At 36.9% G+C, this 11,374-nt stretch overlaps 1 protein-coding gene across 2 annotated transcripts; it reads left to right on the top strand.

Moving 5' to 3' along the window:
• Positions 1–225: 225 nt before the first annotated feature.
• UBE2T (ubiquitin conjugating enzyme E2 T) lies at positions 226–9,868 on the top strand. Of its 2 annotated transcripts, none has more exons than XM_070939895.1 (7): positions 226–367; positions 1,748–1,860; positions 5,229–5,298; positions 5,782–5,887; positions 6,904–7,002; positions 7,374–7,457; positions 9,740–9,868. In XM_070939895.1, exons 2-7 carry the CDS (start codon positions 1,752–1,754, stop codon positions 9,866–9,868), a joined length of 597 nt encoding a protein of 198 aa, XP_070795996.1. In that variant the 5' UTR covers positions 226–367; positions 1,748–1,751. The 2 variants fall into 2 exon arrangements, with proteins under 2 accessions (XP_070795996.1, XP_070795997.1); XM_070939896.1 differs by lacking the exon at positions 226–367 and adding an exon at positions 735–778.
• Positions 9,869–11,374: the final 1,506 nt, after the last annotated feature.

Here is an 11,374-nt window from a genome sequence, read left to right as displayed (position 1 = left end):
TCCGATCTTGAAGGGCATTTCTTTCACCCGCTCACATTGCAGGCCGTTAGACATCTTGGCTCTTGCTGGTTGAGAATTTGTGGCGCGCTTTTCCGAAGTTTCCCCTCAGCTTGGCTTCCGAGCTCAGTGGGGGCCTTTTCCGGGCTGCTAGAGGGGAAGGCGTTCAGACTCCTGTCTTCGGTTCTCGGACTCCTGCCGTCTTCTAGAGGCGAAAAACGAGCGAGGCCGTCTCCTTCCCTTCGTAGGAGGCAGCTTTGCTCTCCAGGATCGTAGTCACCGTAGTCCCGGGGCTCCGGCGCTTGAGTGCGCGGGTCCTGAGAGGGTTCCTGGCGGAGGGAGGTGGGAAGGAGAACGACCATAGTTTAAGGTGTGTATCTTAAAACCTTCACGTTATTATTAAATTGCTGCTCCCCCTTCGCTTGACAGAATGCCTTCGTGAGCCCTTTGTGTGTGTAATATAATATCATATTATATCATAAATATAATATTAATATAATATATGTGAGTATATGCATAATTTGGTATTTATTTTGTACTGTTTATGTAGTGTATATTGGAGGTGGTGCCCTTTTGACAGCTGTATGCAACGAAATTTCATTTTAATGTTTTTCTTTATTATTTTATTTTTATTAGTAATATTTCTATGCCGCCCACCTTCCGAGGACTCTGGGCGGCTTACACCAAAGACAATATACTAAATAGCATATTGCCCCCTAACAATCTAGGTCCTCATTTTACCCACCTCGGAAGGATGGAAGGCTGAGTCAACCTTGAGCCGGTGAGATTTGATCCGCTGATCTAGCAGTCAGCTGAAGTAGCTGCAGTACTGCACCCTAACCACTGCGCCACCTTGGCTAACTAGTGTACATTTAAAGTGACAATAAAGTTATTCTAAGTCTAAGTGTGTGGGAGGAGGATGGTAATCTCACTCATTAAACCGGGGTTACTCCTTGGGGCAACTGTTAAACTCTCCTGGTCCCTCATTTCCTTGGGCAGACACACTGGGGAAATAGGGAAAGGGAGGGCACCAGCCCCAACCTTGAATATTTGATCAATGAAAGGACTTCCCTAATATGATGCTGTTGATAAGCATAGGATTACAGGCTCCATCATTTCCAAACTTCAAAGCCACAGAGTAGGCCTCTTCTGGTTACTTCATTTACATTTTTTTTGCTTTACCGATTTTAATAATTCACCTAACAGAAGAGACTCTGGGCAGGAGGAAAGATGCCACAGTTTCACATCTGAAACATCCACTTTTCTGTGTCCTATCCAAGGCCAGTTAAGAGGGTTAATTTAGTATGGTTGCTGCTAATCAGTAGAAATTATTTTGATAATTTATCCATGAATATAGTTATTATTATAACTATAATTATGATTCTGATCCTTGGGTTTTTATTATTTATTATTTTAATCTGGTTTTAGTGAGTTTTTATTATTGTATGTTTTTAATCTGTGTTCGCCGCCCTGAGTCCTTCAGGAGAAGGACTCCTTCGGGAGAAGGGTGGCATATAAATTCTGTAAAAATAAATAAATAAATAAATAAATAAATTATATATATATATAATATATATAATGCATTTTTTGGTAAGGTGTTTAAGCTTTTGTGAGATGCAACTACTGAATAAGTGAACTGCCGCTCATGAAAGTTTATTCCTTATACTAAAATTTATGATTTGAGGAAGATTTATGGGAACTGAAAAGAAAGGAACTAAATGATGTAGAGTTTTTGCTTATGTCATTGCAGTGCAATGCAAAGGGCTTCACGGCTGAAGAGAGAGCTGCAGTTATTGGCCACAGAGCCACCTCCAGGAATTACCTGCTGGCAGAATGAAAATCACATAAATGATCTTCGAGCCCGTATGTATATACTGCAAATGCAAATATATATACACAAAATATTAGATTCTATTTATTTTTAGGTTACAGTTGCAATTATCTTTTTAATGTATGTTGCTTACAAATCTTATTTTTTTACAGTTCTAACTTACTGTGTGAAAATATATTTCCTTTCTGGCATTTTAGACTCATACAGCATAGAATGCAAGGATTGAAAGGGATCTTGGAGATAATCTGGTCAAACACCCTGTCCAGTGCAGAATCTATTACAATGGGCATCCCCAATGGATGTATGACCATCTAATCTTCAGCAAGAGAGTCCATCACTTTTTATAGCAGCCTGTTCCATTGTTAAATAGCTTTTACCATTAGGACTTTTTTAATGTTCAAATGAAGCCTATGTAATTTAAACTTACTGTTTCAGGTCATGTCTTTTGCAACAACTCTGGATAATTCTGTCCTACCTTCTAAATGACAGCCCTTCAGACATTTGAAAACAGCTGTTATGTTTCTTCATAATCTTCTCCAGGCCAAAGATACCTAAAACCTGCCAATTTTTCCAATAAGTGTTTTCTTCCTAAATTCTTATCATCTTGGTGACTGTCTTCTGTCCTCTCACTCAATGTACTTTGTCAGTGATCTGCCTAATATCCAGTGCCATAACTGGATGCAATATTGTAGATGTGGAACCATAACTTCTGTTGATCTTACCTTTATGTTGCTGTGGTCTATGAATGCTTTCGCTTTTTTGCAGTGCATCACATTGTTCACTGAGATTCAATGATGCACAAAGACCGTGAGGGCAAACCTATGGCATGTGTGCCGGAAGTGGCATGCAAAGCCACCTCTCCGGGCACGCCAGCCATCGCCTGTTGCTCCTTCCGTGCTCTGGCGCGCTGGCCAGCTGGTCTTCGTGCACATGGGAGTGCCGGAAACCGTAAGAGCAGGTACCTGGCGCGCCAGGAAGCTGAGCTTCCGGTTTCCGCCACATGCATATACACCGGCCAGTTGGTCTTTGCGCGCACACGTGCACCAGAAACCAGAAGACCAGGTTTCCGGTGCGTGCCCTTCCGGGGAGCTACTTTTCCGGTTTCTGGTGCTCCCCTGTATGCGCACACGTGCTCGCGTTTCGGCACTCAGTGCCGAAAAGGTTCGCCAACACTGCACTAAGACATTCAAATTCTTTTTTTCATATAATGCTGCTCAGTATAACCTATGCCCGTGATGGCGAACCTATGGCACGCGTGCCACAGGTGGCACCTGGAGTCATGTTGCCTGGCACGCCAGCTCAGCTCTGTCAGCTGATTTTCGGCCCTTTTGGGCCCACCAGAAGAGGGCCTGGGGGGGGGGGAAAGCCCGTTTTTCTTTCTCCCTGGCTCCAGATCCTCTCTATGCATCTGAGGAGGGCGAAAACAGTCTTCCCCACCCCTTCGGAGGCCCGAAACGGCCCATTTCTCAACTTCCGTCCTCCGAGGGGGTGGGGAAGGCTGTTTTCGCTCTCCCCAGATGCATAGAAAGGATCTGGAGCCAGGTGAGAAAGAAAAACGGGCCTACCGCGCCATCGCGTGCCAGGAGTGGGGGGGGAAGGGGGAGTCGCACTCGCATGTGTGTGGCGAGGCACATAGAATTATGGGTGTGGCACACGCACAGGCAAACCTCCCCTGCCCCCCCCCTTCCTGGCACGCGATGGCAAAAAGGTTAGCCATCACTGACCTATGCCTTCGATTTTTTTAATCTAAATGTAGAAGTTTGCATTATCCCTACTGAAATTCATCTTAATAGTTTCTGTTTCAGCTGTCAAAATCCTTTTGAACTGCAATCCTGTCCTATAAGATGTGTGCTATAGGGCCTCATATAACCTATTTGAGGTTACATTACAATTGTTAAGACATACCATCTCTATATTTTGTGTTATTAAATTAAAATTTGAAATCAATTCTCCATATATACAAGTCTTATTTCAAATTAAACCTAAATTTCTTTGAGAGTATTCCATTGAATATATTTCAGCGTCATAGGATGGAAATATCTAGCGATTGCAGGACCAAATGAGAATAATTATTGGGCAAAATAATTTTTTGCTTGAAATGAAAGAATTTGTACTTTGGTAAAATAATACATATCTGTAATTTGAAAGTGAGCACATCATAAAGTTCTAATAGATGAGGGTAAAAAAGCTGTCATTCTGTGTTCTGATGATTGAATATTTTGTTTTGAATGATGATGATTATCCATTGACATTGACTATTGCTTGGTATCAATCATTTAGAGGATTTATAAATGTGACTAATGAATTTAACAAATTAATTGTATGATCTTGAATTATGCAGTTAATTATATTTTTATATATTTGCTTATTTGGCATAATTTATTCTTCTCTTCCCTTGAATAACTTTCAGGGCCTGCTTTGCTGGAAAGCTTGTTAGGTCTTTGGCTTTGACTCCAAAAGGGTACTATAAAACATGGCACAAATACAGAGCCTGATTGTTTTGTAAAGCCGTTGCATCTGTTGTGTGTGCCACTATGTACTATGAAGAATCTTTTTGCAACTGAATCTAAGGCACAATCTTAAAGCTTATACTTACATATCTTTAAACTTTATATATCAGATTTCCCTATTTAGCAATATCTAATAATATACTATAACAATAGTATATTTACAGAGTGTATAGACAACTTAAAACATATTTAAGAATTAACTCAATAATCTTTAAAACTGAAAAAGCAAGCAACTGTCATAATTTATTTATAATTTCAGAAAGTAGTTAAACAGTAATAATTAAAAGAGTCAAACATGTCTCTTTTCTGAGATTTCATTTTCCATAGGTTTCAATCCTTTTTAGATAAAAATATTCTTATGAATCTGTTTATCCTGGATCTATTGATATGGATAATTTGAGCTCATATGATTTTTTCCTATTCTGGCTCTCCCTCCCCCCACCCCCTGCCCACACATTTATCTTCAGAATAAAGAAACCTACTTTGCTAATGTAGAAGAAAGATATGTGTCTGTGTATTTCTGTATGTATATGCAAAAAATAGAAAATAATTGATCATTTTATAATAGAAAATAGAAAAGTTGTTCCCTTTTCAAGTAATTGTTGTAGTTCCTATTGTTTTTTTTTTCTCTTAGCCAGAAACCTTGAACTTGAAATTGTGGAAATCCACTGTTGAATGTATCCTAATTACTTTCCAATTTTGAATAATCAGTAATTATCAGACTCTTTCATGCTCTTCTTTGTTCCTAGGCAGCTGAATTTCTTGAACAGAACAGATGTTAAAGAGATTATTATACTATTGTCACTTCTTAGATTTAACTCCTTTTTTACAGTAAGCACAACAGTTACTTAAAGAGGTCAGTGTTGACACAATTTATATCTTTCTTTTAGAAATACTAGGATGTACAAATACCCCATATGAAAAAGGAGTTTTTGCCTTGGAAGTAATTGTTCCTGAAAGGTAAATGTTGATTCTGAGTTTTTGAAATTTAAAACAAATGGCCATGAAGAGCCGCGGTGACACAGTGGTTAGAGTGCATTACTGCAGGCTACTTCTACTGATCACCGGCTGCCAGCAGATTGAATCTCACCAGGCTCAAGGTTGACTCAACCTTCCATCCTTCCTAGGTGGGTAAAATGAGGACACAGGTTGTTGGGAGCAATATGCTGACTCTGTGAATTGCTTAGAGCGGGCTGTAAAGCACTGTGAAGCAGTATATAAGTCTAAGTACTAGTGCTTGTGCCATATAAAATGGGCATATTATCTATGAATCTTCAAAAGATTGGAATAGGAACCAGAAAGTTGTCAATGAACTTCTCTGTAGTAAATTCAGTAACAAGTAATTGGGATTTATAAATTGAAAAATGACTTGGGAATAAAGAACAGATTGTAACCCGTTAAAAAGTCTTCCTTTTCTAATAATGAGAACTATTTCTGAAATAGGTATCCGTTTGAACCTCCAAAAATGCGCTTTCTTACTCCCATTTACCATCCCAACATTGATTCAGTTGGAAGAATTTGCCTGGATGTTCTTAGATTACCACCCAAGGTAATGCACTGCATTGCTTCTATTATAAATTGCAGTTCTATTATCCTTAAGAGAATGGCCCAGAAACATTAGTTTAAAAATCTCATTCTCCAAGGATGTTTATACTGGGATGAAATTTATAACACTCTGGAATAATGAATAGTAGGGATTGCACTCTTCTAAAGTCATGTGACAACAGGATTTTAATTTTATCTGTAGGTCCATTTTCTGAAATAGGCAGAAGAAATAACTTTGAAGAAAGGAAATCACATCCACACTTTTGAGATTCTGCTACTATAACCTAATAAAACTAGCATTAGCTCCTCTGGGTTCCAAGCCTACTCTTATCTGGGAGGGCTGATGCTGTATCATTTTAGATAAAATTACACTAACATGGAGATCTATGACAGCTGCTATAGTTACTGATATAAATGGCTTTATCTGTGCAGGATGCAGTCCCTGGCATGCATATTGCTACAAAGAGATCACTTGCTGGGTTTGTCCTGTTGAAGTAATTTTGTTGCAAAACATAGGAGCCTTATGTGTGAAGTGATATTATGTTTATTTCACCGTACACATGAACTACTATTCATGGATATAGCATCCATAAAGCTATGAACTACAGCCGGAACTATAAACCTAAAAACTAGAAAGTTACCAATGCTATGTTTTTTTAAAAATGTACATTAAGGTGTACAGAACTTGCTTACTTCCATCCACTTATTAAGCTCAATCTATATTAAGCATATTACATGAATTCTAGGAGCCATTGAATATTGGAAAAGAAAACTAGTGTGTTCATAAACTTAACTGAGTAACTTAGGGCTGCCTTGGAAGAAGTATATGCCTATCTGGTTAGAAGGTAAAGAAGTGCATGTTCATTAAGAGGTGAGATTACTCTGCAGCCTTTTTACTGTGAACTACACTTCTATAACTTGAGAGGCAATTAAAACACTCAGTCTGCAATAATATTTGAAAAATCTTAGAGGGTAACTTATTTTCTTCAATATATTTTTTCTTCTATTCTTGCATGTAAGGGTGCTTGGAGGCCATCCCTGAACATTGCTACTTTGCTAACTTCCATCCAGATTCTCATGAATGAACCTAATCCTGACGACCCTCTCATGGCTGATATAGTAGGTTTCATTCTTTTATTTAATTGAAATATACTGTACTTTAGAAATTTAAATTGTCTGGTTTACAAGGAGATACTTTGTGATTTTTTCATATTTATTTGCACAATATTCTTCAGATAGAAAGTCAGTGAATATAATTTATGGCGTAGTAAAACATGCTAATAGAATTTTTCAATGTTCATGCTACAAAATTCACACAGGTTACATGCAATATATAAACCATTAAGGCCTCTTTCAAAGTTTAGCCTTTATGTATATTTCTATAAGATGAAGTCTTCCATGTTGTCAGATGAATCTGCCATTAAATATAACTATATGTTAAGATGAGAGGCCATAATTATCCTTTTCTCGCCCTTTTTTATTATGTCTAGTCTTCAGAGTATAAATACAACAAGCAAGCATTTCTCAAAAATGCCAGACAATGGACAGAAAAATATGCAAACCAGACAACAATGGTAAGAAATACATTACTTCTGTTACAAAGGAATGGGGTGTTGGTTAATTTTCACATGTGCAGTCTTGCTTTGAGTGAAATCTCAATTGCATAATTGCCTATCTTCCTGTAAATGAGTTTGTGTAGTTGTAGTGTCCTGAATGTGCCATGGTGCATATCCTTTATCTTTGCCAGGAAAACAAAGTATTTACTGGGATAGTAGTATAAGAGGAGTTTGGGTTCCTGGCCAGGTTAGCATAACTCAAAATGTCAAGGAAAAATCCAGAGTTTTTTCAACTGACAGCTTATTGTATTAGTGCCTGATCTTGTAAAACATGCCTTGGGTAAAAAGAATTTGCAATTTATTCTATTACAACCATATTTTATTTGGAATTCTATTAGGTATGTGACTCAGTAACATACTTGCTTAATATATGAGGAAAATATAGGTAGTTCTTGTCTTATGACCATTGGTTCAGCAACTGTTAGGAATTACTGTTTATAAATGTAACTTTAAAGTTGCTTCTTATCTCTTAACGGTTTTCTGAAATTATTTATGGAGTATATTTATCCAAGAACAGTTTGATTCAGTTGGACCTGAGGAAGTGGACAGAGTCCTTGGGACTATTAGGGCAGCTAGTTGTTTATTAGATACTTGCCTTTCCTGGTAGTAAACACCACCAGGAGGATGACTTGTAGGTGGATCTGAGCAGTAATTAATACCCTCCTGGCCTTCTAGAAGACCTAAAACCTGCTGCGCTGCTTGGCCTACGGCCCCGACAGAAGCTTGCTACATTGGGGATGACTGACAGGAAGATTCTCATCCTGAAGCTGCCATCATCTTGGTTTTAACTTTTAATATTTTAATATTAATTTTAATTGGATCGATGGATCGATGAACTCTGCTTCCTGATATAGGTGTCTGCTTTTTACACTAAATGATTGTCATGTCTTGGCATAAAATCCTGATATTCTTCATTCATCTTTCCCAGTACATTTCCTCACTTGAGGCAATATAGTAGGATTTGGATAACAGGAAACTTTTGAATGATACTTTAGAGAAGACTGGAGCTGAATTACTATTGTTATTAAAACTTTTACCTGTATAGTACATATAATGAACAAAAACTGTGAACATCTGTAGCAAAAATATTTTCTCTGTTCCAATAAACAAGGGTATGCAGCCCCTCAGCTACATGTTGGTTCTGCATGATCCAGGTCAGTGGGCAGAAGGGACCAGTTTTAGTAGTTTCACTTTTCTTCCAAGGAAGTAACAGCAACATGCTGTATATTGACTTCTTTTACTTTTCCCAACAAAGGAAGGATTCAGGAGTGAGAGTTGGAGAGTTGATAGACTAGGCTTCCTACTATTCTTCCAGCAGTCATAATGGGAGAAACATTGAAAGTGTGTATCTGTGTTTGTTTGAGAAAAATGTGAATTAGAGTACATGGACCTGAGAGTAAGGCAACAGTGTGGAAATAATACACTGGGACACATATGTTTGAATATCTAAATATGTATATTCATATTTGGATATGATAGCCAGTGTGGCCTTTAATTTAAGAGAATGCCTGTTTTGCAAAGAATATAAAGTAGCTTTTAGTAAATAACAATAATATGTTTTATTTGTGTACAAACTTACACAATATTACTAGGGAGAAAAAAGTATTTTAGTTACACAGTTGAAACACCAGGAGGCACCTGGTCCTTAAAAAATATAATACTGCAGTAGCTGTGCTTTTTTCTTGTAAGTAAAGAAAACTCAGAAATTAAACTTTTATTTTTTGTATTTCAAACTGACATAGATAAAATATGTTTGTAATGTGTAGAAAGAACTTTCTGTTTGTATTTCTTTTATAGTGATATTTCTTTCCAGAATTTCTCCCTGACTGGCCTTTGAAAATTTCAGTCATTGTAATAAAGATGTACAGAAAGCATATAAAAACTTTTATGACTTGCAAAACATTATGGATTACATACTGCAGGAGTGTCAGAAAATAATTTATTAATTCAGGACAGAAATATAGTTCTGTGATAGGAAACAATGAAGGAAAAGCTTTTTTCTCCTGTTTGTGCTACTAAAATAGATAAATTGTAAAATAGATTGCCTAAAGAATCTGTAATGTATTGCAAAAATATAGTGTCTGTATATTTAAAGAGCAGAAAACTGATTCTGAAATTCTAAGCTGGGAAGCTTACATTCTTGCAAGATATGAATAAAGTTATTCATCCTTTGAACAACTGGGAATAGAGAATGAAACACTCTTTTCCCATCTCATTGTTTTTCTTTGATACTCTTTCAGCCTTTAGAAATCACCAATGAAGAGAATCACAAAAGCCAGGCTGGGTTCCCAAAAGATTCCAGTATTTCCCAGAAGAGGAAAGGAAGCAATATCAGTGGATTGTCCAAAAAATGTCGCTTAGGAACATAATGATTTCCTGCTATAGTATTTCAGTGGCTGTCACTGTTCATTCTTAGTCTAATTGTCCATCTTTTAAATAGGCTTAATGCAATTGATGTACTGTTTACTCATTATGTAATGGTAGTCTTACTGTATCAGTGACATGATGTTCAGTGTGGCATATGTCTGCTTTTTTAAAAAAAATTAAATCTTACATTATTTCTGTAACATACTTTAAATCTTTCTATAAAGAGTAGAATGAAAGCAAGAATACATTATTACTTGAATTTGTTATGACTGATGTTATGAATGGATTGTAAACAGTTTCTTTTGATAGTTAAAAGGCTGTGTGGTTTCTTCATCTTCACTTGCTACAGTATGAATAAATGTAAAAATGTATATATTTTGCTGTTCTTCAGCTGTTTTGTAAGTCATATTCTATTTTTGGCAAGCTGTATATTAAACTGAACATTTCAAACTTTCAAGGTGAATCCATACATACACATACAGTATTTAATCTATAAGCATATTTTCATTAGTAGGAAAAATTGTTGTAGAATAGTTGATTAGATGGAGAGAGGAACTGTCAGAACCATATGAATGCTTGACATTTACCTCATTTGGACTTGGGGATTTTTCCCACCTGACTTTGTTTTCTTTCTAGCAGATCTACAGTATATTTTTATGTGATATGAAATTACACTGCAAAAAAGCTTCTGTTATACAGACTACATTAGAGAAATTCCTATCATTTCTCATTTTATATAGTTTGGGAATCTAAATGTTTAATTTCAGCTACATACCTCTTTTAGAATCTTCAGATGTGAAGATATAGATAAGGCACTAGAAGAATTTTATCTTAAGTATCTTTGCAGCTACTTAATCTTGAGGGATGTTTCTTATTATATGCTTCCTTTAAAAAAATCACTGTAGTTAAGTGAATCTGGCTTTCCCCCATTGACTTTGCTTGTCGGGAGCCAGTAGGAAGGTTATAATTGGTGCTTACATGACCCTGGGACAGGATACATGCCATTTGCCAAGCACCCAAATTTTGATCATATGACCATGGAAATGCTGCAATGGTTGTCAGTGTCACAACTAGTCATAAGTCACTTTTTCAGTGCCATTGTAACTTTGGTAACCAAATGAATGGTTGTAAGTTTAAGACTACCTGTATTTGTGTATTGTTTTTTTGTGTTTTAACTGTTTAAGATGCCCAGAGTCATGTGAGTTGGGCAGCTATGTAAATTGAATGAATGAACAGCTTTACAGCTCTGAGAATTTTTCTCCCTTTTCCCTATGATTTTGTTTGGGGGGGGGAAATCCCAGTTTCTGCTAAAGTCCCAGTGGTATGCCATGTGTCTGTATCATTTCCCTTGCAGAGAACAAAGACTTTTTTTTAGCAAACATTAAACTTTGTCTTTCCCCAATTTCTTAAGTCTGCTTATTAATCCACTTTTTGGCTTGTGCAGTCAGCCCTGTGAGCTAGTCCAAACAAGAACCCAACCACGAGTATTAACACTACATTTATTGTAA

The sequence above is a fragment of the Pituophis catenifer genome, unplaced genomic scaffold, assembly GCF_029215685.1.
Source record: "Pituophis catenifer annectens isolate HBS135680 unplaced genomic scaffold, rPitCat1.0.hap2 SCAF_3, whole genome shotgun sequence".
Classification (NCBI taxonomy): domain Eukaryota; kingdom Metazoa; phylum Chordata; class Lepidosauria; order Squamata; family Colubridae; genus Pituophis; species Pituophis catenifer.
This window is presented reverse-complemented; position numbering and strand designations above follow the sequence as displayed.